At 34.0% G+C, this 16,787-nt stretch overlaps 3 protein-coding genes and 1 pseudogene across 26 annotated transcripts in view; 1 reads left to right on the top strand and 3 right to left on the bottom strand.

Moving 5' to 3' along the window:
- Window positions 1-2,279: 2,279 nt before the first annotated feature.
- The window catches only part of LOC134263525 (leucine-rich repeat-containing protein 71-like), a 43,534-nt gene continuing 29,026 nt past the window's right edge, over window positions 2,280-16,787 (top strand). For 6 of the 21 annotated variants that reach the window (XM_062745890.1, XM_062745892.1, XM_062745894.1 and 3 more), the window contains exon 1: window positions 2,282-2,528. In XM_062745890.1, coding sequence (XP_062601874.1) covers window positions 2,500-2,528 — 29 coding nt within the window. In that variant the 5' untranslated portion in view covers window positions 2,282-2,499. Of the gene's footprint in view, window positions 2,529-16,787 lie in introns of all 21 variants that reach the window. The other 15 variants (XM_062745884.1, XM_062745882.1, XM_062745883.1 and 12 more) reach the window with 7 other exon arrangements.
- Window positions 5,087-7,942, bottom strand: LOC134263516 (short-chain collagen C4-like). 2 transcript variants are annotated; one of them, XM_062745867.1, is made up of 4 exons: window positions 7,704-7,942; window positions 7,508-7,517; window positions 6,133-6,201; window positions 5,087-5,609 (listed from the first exon to the last, which is right to left on the bottom strand). In XM_062745867.1, the coding sequence occupies exons 1-4, from the start codon at window positions 7,920-7,922 to the stop codon at window positions 5,134-5,136; spliced, it is 774 nt and encodes a 257-aa protein (XP_062601851.1). In that variant the 5' UTR covers window positions 7,923-7,942; the 3' UTR covers window positions 5,087-5,133. The 2 variants fall into 2 exon arrangements, with proteins under 2 accessions (XP_062601851.1, XP_062601852.1); XM_062745868.1 differs by lacking the exon at window positions 7,508-7,517 and having other exon boundaries at window positions 7,697-7,942.
- On the bottom strand, window positions 10,533-16,510 carry LOC134263517 (short-chain collagen C4-like). 3 transcript variants are annotated; one of them, XM_062745871.1, is made up of 4 exons: window positions 16,228-16,510; window positions 12,110-12,199; window positions 11,622-11,696; window positions 10,533-11,023 (listed from the first exon to the last, which is right to left on the bottom strand). In XM_062745871.1, exons 1-4 carry the CDS (start codon window positions 16,274-16,276, stop codon window positions 10,545-10,547), a joined length of 693 nt encoding a protein of 230 aa, XP_062601855.1. In that variant the 5' UTR covers window positions 16,277-16,510; the 3' UTR covers window positions 10,533-10,544. The 3 variants fall into 3 exon arrangements, with proteins under 3 accessions (XP_062601855.1, XP_062601853.1, XP_062601854.1); XM_062745869.1 differs by lacking the exon at window positions 16,228-16,510 and adding an exon at window positions 13,358-13,598; XM_062745870.1 differs by lacking the exon at window positions 16,228-16,510 and adding an exon at window positions 12,873-13,023.
- LOC134263531 (uncharacterized) lies at window positions 14,228-16,138 on the bottom strand (annotated as a pseudogene).

Consider the following 16,787-nt stretch of genomic DNA (forward strand, 5'->3'; position numbering starts at 1 on the left):
ATAGTAAAGTGATGTCACCTGCTAAGTCAAGATCTTCTAGTGACTATAGAATTAGACTCACAAGCCAGTCTATACAGAAGGCAAAGAGAAACGGTGAAAACATACATCCCTGTCGTACCCCGTCTGGATTGGGAATGTGTCTGTCACTTCTAAATCACCTTTAATTGAAAGCTCTTGTAAAGCATATATATGATGTTCTTGTTAGGGATGGCATAATGATTAAGAATCTTCCATAAAGCAGGAAAATGTACACTGTCGAATGTTTTGTCAAAATTCGATGAAACTGGCATACAGCGTGGTGTTCCATTCATTTCTCTAAACCTCTGCTAAAATTTGTCTCAACAAAAACATATCTGGTCTGTGCATGATTTTCCTTTTCTGAATCAAGCTTGTTCTTTACGAAGGTACGGGTCTTCCACTGTGTGTCTTTTCAGGTACATGTAGCATGTCAATTATTTTTCTGATTGGTCCCAGCCGCTTTAAAAATAATTCCAGCTACCTTTTAAAAATGATCGGCGATGCTGCCTATCGAATGTTTCAAAAAATTTAAGGTCTGTTTTAAAAATGTTTGTACATCAGTGATGTATGTTATGATGGTACACATTCAATGATGTCTCGCCATGAATTATGGGGGCATACTAGAAATGAAATTTAGAAAGTGAGTAGACAGGCAAAAAATGAAGCAGAACCTGTATTTAATGTAAAAGGTATGTAGCTATGGCACCTGATCCCACCTCTGATATTTCGGAGGTTCGTATTGCTTTGCTCATATTTTGTATTGTTTAATGGACTTTTGATCTTGAATACTGTTCGTTATGTCCATATGTTTCATACACAAGAAACATATTGTCGCAAGCGTCAAAAATCGGCCGCAAACCAATTAATTCTTCCTTTGATAGAAGTAATTCGAAACTGAAATTTGCGTGATGTAAAAATTTATCTGTTAAAATATAGTGACATGAAATACTTGCATGCGACATTGCCGATTTTCTTCATGCATAATGCAAAATATTATATGTGTAAGGTAAAGCAAACTGCCCATAGACATCTGCATCTCTGTCGCAGTTTTAACTCTGGTGGAAGTTTGATGTTTAAGTAATTATTACATAAAAGTACACTTAAGTTTAGACTCATAGCTATAGTTTTACTTTAATTTAAACGGAACAAATATGAAATATGTGGGACTCTCTTAGAGGATTTTAACAACCCCCCCTCTGATCCACCATACATTTCTTCTCTTTCAGTGTTGAGATGTGGCGGGAAAATGCTTGGCACATTGTAAAAACGCGCTTTATCTTAGCCTCATGGACAAAATTGTCGTACGGTTCTGTGCTTTTATGAATCAATATTTCATCAAATTTTTGAAAAAACTTCCATAGGTAATGTATAAATATACGCGGCATTTTAAAATGTACAACAAATGTGTTTAAAAACAGAAAGTAAAATTGTTGATATGTCTTTGTTTTAGACTATGCCTACATAAGATTTCTCCGCACTTCAGTAATGCCAGAGTCTGTCAATCAGGATTGGATGAAATATTTACCCAATTATTTATAAAAAAAAAATTATTTTATGATTATAAACAATATTTTTAATAATTTTATTAAATATTTTTAATCAAATTGTTTAAAACAACTAGTTAAAACTTTCATTACGGTAATGTCAGAATCCAAATTATCACATCTTTAATAATTTGTTTTAAACAACTATACAGTTATATTTCATGTCGTCTTTACACATAATTGTAAGCTCTCAGACAGCACGATATTATCATATGTCCTTGTTTGTTTGATCTTTGTATAATTTTGCACCTCACTTGAGATCACGTCATGGCGGCAATTGGACCTCGTATCACCATGATCACACGAGCGCTTTGATAACAGCAACAGATAGCATTATTTTAATGACATTTAATTGACAATGACTGAAAGCGTGCACGTGATGCGTAATATTTAAACATTCCATGTCCATTGATGGGGCAGATCGATAATTTTGAGGACTTGATCAAATTTTATGATATAATTAAAACCCAGCAGATGATCGAGTAACACGTTTATAATATGATACCTGACACGTTCTTAATGAAGTTAATCCCAAATCAGCACACAAGCTACATGTGTAACCTGACAGATTAATCCAATACTCGACTGAACCTAAAATTACGGGAACTTGTGTTTGTTTATGCATTTACCGCATTACAACTTTATGCACATATCACAGAGGAATATACAAAAGTGTTATATTTTATAACGCTCGATTGAATTTTGAACAAAAAGTCTGGAACCGCTTGTGAATATTGACCTTTTGTCTTGAGCTAAAATTTGGGATGAAAATTAATGTTGTTTTTGAGGAGTTGAAATTCTAAGGATCGTGCACTTTGATCTCATATAAAAAATAAGGATCTGAACTATCTGACACTTGATGCAAAGGATTTAATTTGACAGATTACGACCATTTTTTTTTTTAAATTTTCACATAAGGTCCAACTGAGTTTTTGTGATGTCCAAGGCAAAGGGCTCATTCTTTAAGTAAGTACTAATTTGCAAATACATGTTCAAAGGGATTAGACACCTCAAAGGGATTAGACACCTCAAAACTTGATGATCGATCATTGCACATGTCTTAATTTAAAAATGTAAAAAAAATTAAAAAAAAATCTATGCTTAAACAGTGTGTGTGTAAAAATGTATGAAAAAGGGGGGGGGTGCTGAATACAAATTTTACATACAGAATGGAAGCATCAGTAACGGAAAGTTTTCTACTTTACTGCATAAATAATACTGAGAGATATCCAATAGGCAAGTTAAATAGACAATACATTGTGTAAAATTTATATACTAGTAAATGTACTTTTTGATAAAATTAACTTTTCATCAATACCCTTACGTTCTTCCTTTGCTTAAAATTCAAGATGACGTAAAATAAATCCAAAACCTATGCATTTTTAGCAATTCAGTCTAATCTAACATTTGATTATATGCAAATGCAAGGTGAAATAATACGATTTACCGATTAAAATAACTTTGGTTGTAATACAGCTTAACATTTATTCTGTTGTACTTAAGATATCATTCACCAGAAAACTATATAGGTACAATGAAGGTGTACATTTTAACAAAACTTGCTACAGAGTATAGTTTATATATACAGAAAATTACTGGAAGGATATACAAATATTATACAGTTTTTGTGTAAAACTAATGATTTTTAAAATTTGTAAAAAAAAACACACACACACACCCACAATGACAGATAACTGTGATTAATTTGTTGTATCTATTTAAAACGAAGAGACCCCCCCCCCCCAAAAAAAAAGAAAGAAAAGAAAAACATAAGATATTGCATAAACGCTTCTGGCCTTATTTTCAAAAGCTCTCTGAAAAAAGAATAGAGCTTATTAATACGATGTATTTAATCAATTACTAGTTCTTGATTTTACGATCTTTGATTTGACAAGGGTCCACGTGCTCCAAGTCCTGCTTCTGAATCCACTAGGTTATGTCCCGCCATGCACGTGTGTTTTTTTGGAAGGAGAAATACATTGATGGAGAAATAAAGTACATTTACATTTGGTAATTTTATCTCGGACAAAGACATTGGAAATGTAAATATTCAGTGATGCATATGGAAATCTACGTTGTAAAAATTTATAATATCTTGCACTATAATTCTTCAACAAAATATTTACAAAATAATAAAACTCCTCTAAAAGTCTTAAAAAGAAAGCTACAGACAATTTGAAACAAATCAGATGAAACACAATTTGAATCAAACTAAACATAATTAATTTATAACAAACTAAACACATTCATTAAAAATTATCTGCAATAACTTAATAATTTAAAATATATAAAAAAAAATGAAATGAAAATGAAAAGGCACATGATATTGGATTCCTAAATCTTTCAAATCGTTTCGACTTTTTCATTTCAATATTAATGGTCAACTAAGCGAACTTTCTGATTTACTGCTTATCTGGAAAACGCTCTAAGCCTGCATGCCAATAGGAAGAAAAAACAGAAATTGAAAAGGAAAAGCGCATCGACTTGGCAAATTGTGCAGATTTTGACATTGTTTTGAGTTTAGACTTTACATGTTAAACTTAAATACTTAACGTCAAATCGCCCCTTAAAAGTGTCACTTTTAGACATTTAAAATTTTTATTTGAAATGAGATTACGTCTGAATACTACTTAACAGGGATTAATTAATTAACACCCGGCAAATGTATATCAGGTACATACGCTCACTGTTGATGTTCTTGCAACTTGCACAAGATATACCGGTAGATAAATCATGATGTCTCAGAGATTATAAATTAATTCATGTATCATGTCAACATCTCGTCCCACGTTTTACAGGTAAGAGAAAATCTCTATACAAATAAGGTGATAATAATATGACGAATTAGATGCATTTTTTAAAAAAAAATAATTATTTGAATATTTTATCTCGAAATAAATATACCATATGCAAACATACAATGTATTGAGTGAATATTTAGGTATTATGTTTTAATGTCTTTGCATGTTTCTCTTCCTTGGGGCAAAATTCTATTCACAATAATGATCATGTAAACTTTTGCGATGATTAAAAAATGTTAATTTTTAAAATTGTTTGAAATTTTATTTTGAGCTTATCAATCAATATCTTTTTAAGGTACATTAATACTCTGATAAGAGAGATAAATCTTAATGAGTCTATTATAACAGATTTGCCAAATTGAAGTGTCTTTTTTGTCCAATTTTGACCTGCAAGCTATTCTATAATTTTTTGTATTTTACTTATAAAATACACTTCTTTTGAAAATCATTAAGGTTCAAGCACCATTTTATATGAATGAGCAGAGGGTTTATGAACCTTTAGACTTAAATACTTTTAATTTCCTTATTTTGTATTTTCCTTTTATTCAAATGTTTTCTGATGTTACATGAGAAACGTGCACTATATAAAGGGGTCAACAATGACCCCTGGTCAGTTTTCACGGGGGTCGTTTGAGATTCACCACTTAAACATCAAAATTAACAACAACCTTTAAACTGTTTAATCATACTTGTATAGTTAAGTTTTTGGAGAAATTCATCCATTTTGAAGAAATACAAAAAAGGTTTAGAATTAACCATGTAGTTGAAAGTTAATTAGCACAAACTACGCAGGAAACATATTGTTTCTCCTTGTATGGCGGGCACGGTAAAGAACCACATCTCGCTTGTACGGGAAAAATCAGCCTTCCATCGGCATTAACAGCCCGAGTTCCCTCCAAATATTCCGGATTTAGGTCAACACAAATATAATCTGACCCCTTATAGTCTGACCTCTCTGCACTCAGAAACCCACTGTACTGTAATTTCCAAGTTTGCGGGCACACAAGTTTGGCGGGTATCATTAATGCGGAAGTAGACGTTTGCGCATGACAAACTGCGCATGGTACATCATCATCATATGCCACGTTCTTGTAGTTTAACTGGTACTCAGCCCCGAATATATAGGCTGGTCCTGGGTGATCGTCAGTTAGGGCGGGAAAATCAGCTGGAAGTGAGTCGGGGTTGTGAGGGAGACACAGAGTTGTGACGCCACTTCCCTGGTTGTACATACCACCCCCTGTTATTCCTGAAACACATCAAACGTAAATATAGCATAAAATATCATCATGGAGATGGATCTGGGGCGCAGATCAACAATGTGCATAAACGTGGACTTCGCTTTTAGGATCTGCCTTCCAGTATCTTCCAATATCTAAACGTCGCCCGCGTGGCGCAGTGGTTAGAGCGTCTGCTCTGGAGTCGCGAAGTAAAGATTTGATCCTTACATAGCGTGCTCGGATTTCACTGTGGGATGTGGAGACCGGTCCTTCGGGCGAGACCGTATAAACCTATAGGTCCATTGTCGCAATAGGTGCTGGCACGAACAAGATCCTTCCCTGCTCAGTGGCCCTGAGTGGCGAGTATAGGACAAAATTTGCAGCTCTACACCGGCAGGTGGTGGCGTCTCTATATGAGTGGAAAATTCTCGAGAGGGTCGTTAAACAATATAAAATCAATCAATCAATCCAGTATCTAAAATACTTATTCGAGTTTTGTTTCCCGCTTTGAAACAAGTCGTGTTCAGCTTTAATCTGCATATAAGACTGTACCTGAATAAAGTGTCGCCGTGCCGTTGACAGCAGGACATGATGCTCTTCCCCAGATTGTATATACCGCCCCTGAAACATTCAATAAACGGTGAAAAACAAGCAAATTCAAAGAATTGTGGTCCCCCGCTTTCGGTGTCTTTGTGGGTGAGATGTTATCTTTTATGACATATTATGTGTAATATGAATATCCTATCATATGTAACACTGAAGTTGATTTTTTTAAGGATGAAAACCCTAATCCTGACCGTTAAAAAGTAATGGCCAAAGTAAAAAGTTTTTTAAAAGTAGGTCAACTCCAAGGTCAACATCAAAGGGTCAAAATTGTTGATATCCAATGAAATGTTTTCTCACAAGGATTATATTGAACATTCTCCAATTTTCAAAATTTATCATAATTGTTTTTTCGTTCATGTTTAATGTGAATTTAGCGTTGTTGATATTGGTGTGCTTGCCACAAACAAACATATTTGAAATATAATAGCCGTTCGTGACGTTGGAAAGCCGTTTGTGACATAGGAAAGTTAAATAACGCAAATAAAAGTTGTGTGGTATCCAAGAAATGACAAATTAAATTTTAGTGCACATTTGTTGTGATTTTATGTTAATTTTAAAAGGGTAGATTTTTTAAATGAAATTGAGTCAAATCAATATACATTTTGTTGATATCCAATGAAATGTATTGAATAAAGTGAAATATAGTCCCTACTGTGTACTGTTTAAAAGCGGTGACAAGGTTAAAGTTGTTAAAAAGTAATTTAAAACATCAAGGTGGATTTCAAAGGGTAAAAGAAAATTACACTGAATGTAAATATTAAACAGTGAAAAATTAAAGGGACATTGAACTTTTTAAAACAGGTTGTTGGTATCCTGAAATCTTTTGCCACAAACAATACATATGTGAAATATGAAAATCCTAGTTCCTACTATTCAAAAGTTATGGCCAAAGTAAAAGTTTGAAATTTTTGTGTAAAAGTGGGTCAAACTCCAAGGTCAAGGTCAAAAGGTTAAATTTGGTGATACCCAAAGAAAGGTCTTGTCACAAGGAATACACATGTGAAATATGAAAATCATAGCTCCACTAAATCAAAAGTTATGGGCAATAAAGTTTTTTACCTGATAACCCTCTGAGATTTAATGTCCCATCGCTTTCGCGAAAGCGGGGGACAATTGAAGGGACATTGAGCTTTTTAAAACATTGTTTACCTTATCTTTTGATAATGTACAGTACTTACCATAACCTGATGACCTGACACTAGTCTGCGCCTCAAGCGCCAGGATCCTCCCCAGATATACAGTACTCATCATTACCTGATGACCCTTTGACACTAGTCTGTGCCTCAAGAGCCTGGATCCACCCCTGATATACAGTACTCACCATTACCTGATGACCCTCTGACACTAGTCTGGATCCTCCCCTGATATACAGTACTCACTATTAGCTGATGACCCTCTGACACTAGTCTGGATCCTCCCCTGATATACAGTACTCACCATTACCTGATGACCCTCTGACACTAGTGTGTGCCTCAAGAGCCTGGATCCACCACTGATATACAGTACTCACCATTTCCTGACCCTCTGACACTAGTCTGCGCCTCAAGCGCCTGGATCCTCCTCTGCATTTCCTGCAGCTGTACCTGCATCATTTGTGGATCACTTAACAATAGACGCTTATCTTTGTTGTCATGCCCCGCCCACCCAAATGTAGCAAGATTTATCCATAGGATGTATAACAATAATACCGACATTTTGTCTCCGTTAAGAGCTCCTGGTAAGAGTGATTTTATCATTGATAAGGATTTACTAATAAGTACACTGTACATACTCCATAATCTGACCCTCAAGATTTCAAAGGTTTCCTTATAATGCTCGGAAAGAAACAATAAACATTTTTCAATGATTTCACTTAAATATTCTCTTTAAATTAAATACATATTCGTTACATTTTTATCCAATATGATATTGTATTTTAGAACACATTTTTGAGTATGGTCCTTCATATACTGGAATATAACAGATCCTATTTACTTCTTGGGCCTATTTCTTCTTTCTGAAAGGTGTTTTTCCAACTTCGGAAAATGAAACAAGTCAAAGGCTGAAAGTTCTTGGTGAATATTTTGGAATGACAAGATATTAACTTTCTGTTTATCCATACAACTCCCTTTCTCTTATGGCCAGTTGGTTTGGACGCTGTAATAAACCTCTCATAAACCTTTCGATTGTTTTGGAAAAAATTTCTTTCTAGACATCTCCATAAATTGAGCTGACTCTCCGAATAAGGATTTGAACAACAAGACCACTTATACTTAAGAAAATGGCTTATAAAACTGTTTTTGTGATTTTGCAATTCTTTGCTCTTTTCAGACTTTATCTGTTTTGTCAAGTGAACCTTATTGATTAATTTGTTTTGATAGTTCAAAGCAATGGATTCAAGTTTCACTATCTACTTGAATTTCGAAATTCAAACAAACGTGGATAACTACAATTTTTGATTTTTTTAAAATAGTTGTTTCTATTTATTTTTATACATGTATTAATATATTTTTACACACAGTCGTCCTCACTCATTTTTCAAAACATAGGGTGACAATTAAATACTAAGTACTATGCGTTTCTACTTTCAAATGTTTCCATAAAACGGTGTAAACTACCCCCAAATGATGCCTATCAATGTCCAGGCTATGTGTCTTAAAGTTAATCAATCATCATCAGTGATATTTGTTGAATTTTGGCAAACATTATATTGGTTGTTGTAACTCTTTGTCGCCTACGACGGTACCCAATTTTTTATGCCCATTATATCAATTCTGTTCATTTAAATCCACCTGTTCATATGTTTATATAACAGATATTGATTGCTGTCAATTTCATATACTTTAGTAAATATGTCTTTGGGATAATGGCAGCTTTCATAAAGCGTTTAGCTTCACTCTAGTATACTGATTTTTAACATTCATTTTTAGTCCAATGTGTCGAATAGCCCTTGTTTTCCAGCTTCTCACAATTAAACTATTTGGTGAAAAGTGGTCAAATAAACTGTAATCAATTCATTAAAGATTCAATTATGAGAGAAAGTCAAAATTCAATCCATATGATATCTATTTTGTATGTCACAGAGCTCAGGACATTATTTATTGAACAGTCCCTCGTAGGTTAGAGTGTCTTATCATGGAGTTGCAATGTTTACAATATTTAAAATTTTGTTAGATGACACAAAATTTTCATGCAGGAAAACATCAACATCATAATTATCAAATTAACAATTTATCCCACAAGCTTTGTAATATATGTTATACTGTTTAATAAGGTATATTTTGAAGAGGATTTGGTCCCTAAACCAAGACCTAGAACAGATATCTAGAACTAAGCAAAAGGACAAGACAGGTTAAAGCCCGGGCCCTTTTGGCCCCTGATTTGTGATGGCTATACGTCGTTATTCAAAAACTCATTGTCATCCAAAGTTTGGCATGTCCGTTCTTGTGGTCTTTGGGTTGATACCTTTCAAAATGTCGTGTTCGTCCTTTTCTTGTAGCAAAATTCCCCACTTTGCTCAAAAGGATTGAAGTGTTGAAATATACCTCGAATAACAAAATACTTTAAGTTTCAAAGAGTAACCATTACTCGCTAAGGAATGTAATTCCTAATTCAGCATGTATATTTTAAATAGAATACTCTGCAGCTTTGAAGATAACTGCAAGGAGTGGTATGAAACAAATTATGATTTAGTCTTCATTTCCCTCCCGTTTTCTTTTCGACCTGTGAACTACAGCTTTGAAATTTAACAGCTACTTCGAAAAAAACTGTTGGTCAAGAGATGTTCCATTTTGCAAACTGGAAAACGATTAAAGATAAAAGTGTGTCGTCTTGAATTCAAGTTATTTTGTCATGTGTTTTTTTGGTTCCAACAAACTGATTCCTTTAAAACAGGCTATTACCAATCATTGATCTGAATTTTTCGTTATATTAAATTTCGTGTAATATTGTTGAAATATTTTTACATTGTATGATGCATTGGAAAGACTTAATATTCAGCGAGTGTGGTGTAAGGTGTGTGGTCTGTATATACCTCATGTACCTATGAATCTTTGAAACTTTTTATTTACATGTAGGACCATTTCAAGCTTAGTTTGGATTTTCAGTAAGGCGCGGCATTCTCGACGTTACATAATTAGCTTCTGAAATTTACACAGCTTTTCTTCACTGTTGAAATTTCATGTAATATTGCAAATGCCAATTAGTGTATAGAAAATTACATTGTTTGTGCAAAGAGGTTGAAAGAAGGTCAACAAAAATTTAAAGTTCCTGATGTTATTAATTTCTTAACCAAGGTGTGTGCCAGGCGGTAAACAGTGTGTACCTCATGCCACACCTTACTGAAAGTCCAAATACTTGAAATTTCATTGGTTATAAATCTACTTGGAACATACAACACATGTAATATACTGTGAATTAGTGTAAGGAGGACAAGGCAGTGAGCCACATATAGCCATCACTGGGTAAAATAAGCGGCCATTCAGATTATGCTGCCGAGCCCCTTCTGTCAAGTATTCTGCGTTGTCATGGAGACATAAATACTCTGATGGTGATCTTCCATCCGTGGTGCTCTGTGACGTCAAAAACCCGCGATATTGCACGTTCCAGCCACTGGGACATGTTGTTTTAGATGCAATCATTAGAATAACACTGGAATGATCCACAAGACATACTGCACAAGGCACGTCATCATCTAGAGCATAGTTCTTATATGTGAACTGGTATTCGCTTCCAAATAATTGTGCATATCCTTCCTTGCTAGTAGGAAAATTAGAGGGTGCGTGATCAGGATTATGTGTAAGGCACAGCGTATTTGATCCCCCACCTCCATGGTTGTATTGTGCACCCGCACTTATTCCTAGAATTGACATAAAATATATAACTTTTAAAATATTGATGAAAAAGACGTTATATTTACCATTCAAATAAGTGAAAATTGCAAAACGTAGGGTAATCTAATTCGAAAGAGCTGAAAGTGATAAGTAACTCATTAATTTTAAACAAGAACCCACATATATACCTGTTGTAATATTTTTCCTAATCTATAAACTGAATGGATAGATTTCAAGAAAAGGTTGCTTCCAAGATAACAAAATTAATGTATTGAAATGTCTTTAGTACGAATAGTTACAATGTATTTGAAAAAAATATGTCCATAAACATACACTATGCTAAGTCTTGTGATAAAATCAAGATCATAACCACTATGTAAAAAGATTACATGTAGATATACAATCTTCAGGATTCACTAAATCTAACAATTAAAAAAAATTGAAGATTGGGTACATGTATTAAGCATTTTTAAAATGATTGACGAACTTGCTTCTGGCTTGGCTTTTCTGCAGGAGTTTAAAAATTAAAAAAAGGTTGTCTTTGCACCGTCTTGATTTCCAAGAACACATTTAAAGTATACTTTGCAATTTAAATCAAAACAAAGCAAAACCAACAACCCTTACCTGAATAAACCGTGGTTGTTCCGTTTATTTGCGGGCAATTCTTTCTTCCCCAAACCGTGTATGTTGTCATGGATTCTTTTGAAATAAAAAAAAACTTTATACACTGTAATAAATTTTTTACAGTGGGTTTGAGAAACATACTTTCTTACATAGGGTTTATTCTTTAGAATCATAGTAGTCCAACATACCTCCAATATTAAGCAAAAAATTGAAAGAAAACATTTCAATATTGCCTTTCACAACTAACCAGATTAATCAAAATGAAGTTTTGAAAGATTCATATGCATTTAGGCAAAGAATTTACTTCAAACATTATAAATATTTTTAAAAAGTATGTTTAACTTTTTGAGCACAAGTGATTCTTTAAATGGCAATTCAAATAGATGAATATTTTAAATATTTTTACATTGTTCAGACTCGTGTTAAAGATATTGATAAGTTGTTATATTAATTGAAGTATTAGTCATTAATGATCAGTGACGTCATACCTTGGTCAGGAGATTTGTTTACTTGACTTTGTAGAGACTGGATATTGGTCTGTTGTGTTGATACTAATGATTCCAGACTTTGTATCTTATCTAGGGTTCATAAAAAATATTTTAAAAAAAATACCGCTGAAAAAGGATGTCAATCATTACCTTACAAATCACATGTAACAGAATGACATACGGAATGCAGTTTTGAACCTTATTAATTTATTCCATTACATTACCGGGGTATTTGTATATGTATACTATAAGTTCTAATATTTGTTGGTCAGTATTGAAACTGATATAATTTCTCATATAATTCTATGGACCACTTCTAATTCAATTTGTAAGAAAATACAGGATAAAAACATTTATTATACTTCTGTTAAAATGTTTCTTATCTAAAGTTAGGTAAAATGTTTTTATAGTACCATAGCAGAGCTATACCCCGGGGTATAGTTTTTAATATATCGGAAAATTTTCTTGTAATTTTTGCCGCCAATTTTGATTTAATAAGGAATGATGCCATAATGAAAATTGTAAGTTGAAAGGTATATATTTCCAAAAAAATTCAAACCTCAAAAATTATATTACATGTATAATAAAATGTTTCAAACCCTTTATAAAATTAAGAAGGTATAATATTAAAATAGCACAATGTTTTTATTACCTCAGTAATATATCTCGCATTTAATAAGGAATATCTTGAAAATGTAAGTTGAAAGGTATATATTTATGTTTATTATACTTCTGTTAAAATTAAGAAGGTAAAATAGCTAACTTTGATAGTCCCCGCATAGCAAAGCTATACCCAGGGGTATAGTTTTTGCTATCCACCCTCGGAAAATTTTCATGCAAGTTTTGTCACCAGCGATAAATCTATTGACTGATGATGTCATAATGACTCCAGTAGCATTGTAACGTCATCTTGATGTCAGATTATTCTTGTAGTATTATCATACTCAAAAACTTTAAATCTAAAAAAATTGTATTATACATCAGTATAATAAAACATTTATCCACTGGTTTTGAGTGGGATAGCTGTTTCATCAAGCCCTCGGGGAATAGTTCCCTGTCGCGGGTTTGATAAAAGAGCTATCCCACTCACAACCATTGGAAAAATGTATATTATATATACATGCTCTTAAATTTGAATAATGTGTTTAAAAAAAAATGAATCTATATTATAACTAAAAAAAAAAAAGAATGCAATATCTATATATTTGTTTTATTTTAAAAAAGAAAAATCGAATTTTTATAACTTACTCTGCAGTGGATCGACTTGGGATTTTAACGAATTCATCTCTCTCTGCATTTGTTCTAACTGAGTCAGAATTGTCTGGGGGTCATTTAACAATAGGCGGCGATCCAGATCATGAGCCCGTTCTTTGTCCATTGTGATAATACCATCTAGTCCAAATACCGTAAGAAGTAAGAGAAGTAAAATGATTTTCTGGTCCACCTTCTCCACAACATAGACGTTATAACATATACTACTTTATGTACTTGTAAATAGATAAGAAGAGAGGGAAAATGTCTAATACTTTATCTTAGTCAAAGAGTGTCAGGTGTTAACTGAAGAAGGCTTTGTGTTTACCTGGTCTTTTATCTTGTTGATGAAGGTAAATACGAAAAATACAATGTTCACACTGTGCAGGCTGCAGTAATTGGCCATGTCAGTCTAACTCAACAAAGGAATAACTAATATGAAGCTTATTTAGATGCAGTTGGTCTGATATATAGAAAATTCATTTACTCACTTTCGTAATACATGTAACTATGTATCATTCAAACGTTCAACTAAAGCACGCCTGCTCAACAAATCTTTCGCGGGCAAAATCTTCCTTGGAACTGGATAGAATAATTTTATGGTTACATGTACCATGCAGATGAGTATGATTTGGGATGGTGGACACAAGGTGTCTAATTCCTTTTCCACCTGTCATGGACTTTCTGTTGTTCTGCCCATCAAACTGAAATAGCTTTCTTGGGCCTGCTATTTAAGGTTTCTGTCAAAATAAACTGCAATTGTCTATGTTTAATTAAACATACATTATTTTTTACTTTCATTCATATAGATATACCATTTGAAACATTGTTAAGAGATATACATTACAAGGTCATGTAAACTAAACTTATGTAAAAAAAGCTTTATTATGACGAACAAACAACACATGTTATATATTGTCCTTGTTTATAAGGGGGACAAGGGAGAGAACCGCAAACTGCTGTAACTGGATAAATAACATGGCCATCTCTGTCAAACTGTCTCGCGCCCTCTGTCAGATACTCCGGATCTAAGTGGAGACAAATATACTCAAAAGCATAGTGACCTCCATTATAAAAGTCGGAAATCAAGTATATCCGCTATATTGAATATTCCAGCCACTGGGGCAGGTGGATTTTGCTGGTATCATCAGCGCTGATGTATGTTGAACATGGCAAACTGCGCAGGGAATATCGTCATCCTTGGCAATGTTCCCGTAGTAGAATTCGTACTCACTTCCGTATAAATGGGCGGTGTAATCCGCCCCCACCAAATTTGTAGGGAAATCACGAGGGGCATCATCCGGGTCATGTGGCAGACACAGCGTGTTTACACCATTTCCTTGCTCACCACTACTTTTGCCACTGGTTATGCCTTCAGCGTATCACGTAAAATGACAAGAAAATATACAGCATTATTATTAAATCAGTTTGTTAACACATCTTTTGACATTTTAGATATATCAACGATGTTTTATCAATTAACAATAGTTATCTTCATTCGACAGATCCCAGTGAACTTCAAATAAAAGACACAACAGACTTTGGGACATCTGTTTCCTATCTAGATTTTTTCTTAAGGCCATTAACAACTAAATTGTGTGATAAGGAGATGACTTCAGCTTTTCCATCGTTAACTTTTCTTATTTTTGTGGTAACTTTCCACTATCACCTGCTTATATCGTTTCTATGTCACCAAACTTCTTTGCTATAATTATGTTATTCAAGCAACACTTACCCGTGTACACTAAAGTTGTGCCATTTACTACCGGACAGGATTTCCTTCCCCACTCTGTGTACACAGAGCCGGCACCTGCTCAAAATGACAGGCTGTTACTTACTATTGGGGAAATTCTTTCTGATATTAGACATTGTAAATGGGAGACTATTCCTGAATTAGACACTGTAAATTACTCTTTGAGAAACTCTTTATAAATTAAACACAGTGACTGTAATTTACTCTTGGGGAAACTCTATCTAAATTAGACACTGTAAATTACTCCTTGATAAACTTGTTCTGAAGTTATTAGACACTGAAATTACTCGGGTAGGAACGAACTCTTTCTGAATTAGACATTGTAAATTACTCTGGGGTAAAGTCTTTCTAAATTAGACATAGTTTAGTTATTTACTGTAAAAGGAATCTGCTCAAAATCAGATGCTTTTATTTCCATTGGCAGGCAATAGGGATCACCTCTCAACAAGAGTGTCGCTGCATGGCGCGGTGGTTGTAGAGCTTCTGCTCTAGAGTCGCGAAGTAAGGAGTTGTTCCTTACATCGCGGGTTCGAATCCCACTGCGAGGCGTGGAGACTAGTCCTTCGGATGAGACCGTATAAATCGAGGTCCTGTGTCTCTGTAGGTGCTGACACAAAAAATATCCCTCCATGCTCAAAGGCCTCGAGTCACGAGTATAGGACAAAATTTGCAGCCCTCCAATGGCAAGTGGTCGCTTCTCCATATGAGCGAATTTTTTTCCGAGAGGGACGTTATACAACATACAATCAATAATCACATAAAATTTGTTTCTTTTGTTAGCTAACAGAATAATGCTCTAAGTATTAAAACATTCACCTTGATTAAAAGTTGCGATAATTTGACTTTGTAAAGACTGGATACTAGCCTGTTGTGTTGTCACCAGTGATTCAAGCGACTGGATCTCGTAAAAAAATGAAAAAAAAGAATACAACACTGCACAAAACTGATTAATTAATTCATAGCAAACAATATAAATAGCATTTGATATGAAAACTAAGAAATATTATGCATATCTATAAACTCATATATCATAAAAACGACAAATCAGGGTTTTGTCTTTTCGTCTATAAATTCTAACTTACTCTGCAATGGATCGACCTGTATTCTAACTTACTCTGCAATGGATCGACCTGGGATTTTAACAAATTCATCTCTCTCTGCATGTGTTCTAACTGACTCAGAATTGTCTGGGGTCATTTAACAGAAGGCGACGATCCAGTACATGATCCTGTTCTCCATCTCTTACGATGGCTCCATCTCGTCCAAGTGCCGTACAAAGTGAGAAGAGAAGTGAGATGATTTTCTGGACCATCTTATGCATAACATAGACGCAATATATTAAAACAATACTAGAAATACTAATGTGTGCATGTACTTGAAGACTGATAAGGAGCAGATATAGGGAATACTTCCTTTAGTACCTTTAGTTGAAAAGCGTCATGTGTTAATTTACGAAGGTCTTGTGTTTACCTTACCGTATTAAAGAAGGTAAATACGAAATGTATACAATGCTAACTCATACTGTTCAGAAGTTGGCTATGTCAGCCTACCTCAACAAAGGAATAACTAATGAAACCTATCTAGAAGGTTTATGTAGAAAAATAATTTACACACACTGGTAACTTTCGAAACAACTATGTATCATTCAAATTTTCAACTTAAAACGCCTGTTCT

The sequence above is a fragment of the Saccostrea cucullata genome, unplaced genomic scaffold (genome assembly GCF_032062105.1).
Source record: "Saccostrea cucullata isolate Sc308-1 unplaced genomic scaffold, CSIRO_AGI_Scuc_v1 ctg1150, whole genome shotgun sequence".
NCBI lineage: Eukaryota > Metazoa > Mollusca > Bivalvia > Ostreida > Ostreidae > Saccostrea > Saccostrea cuccullata.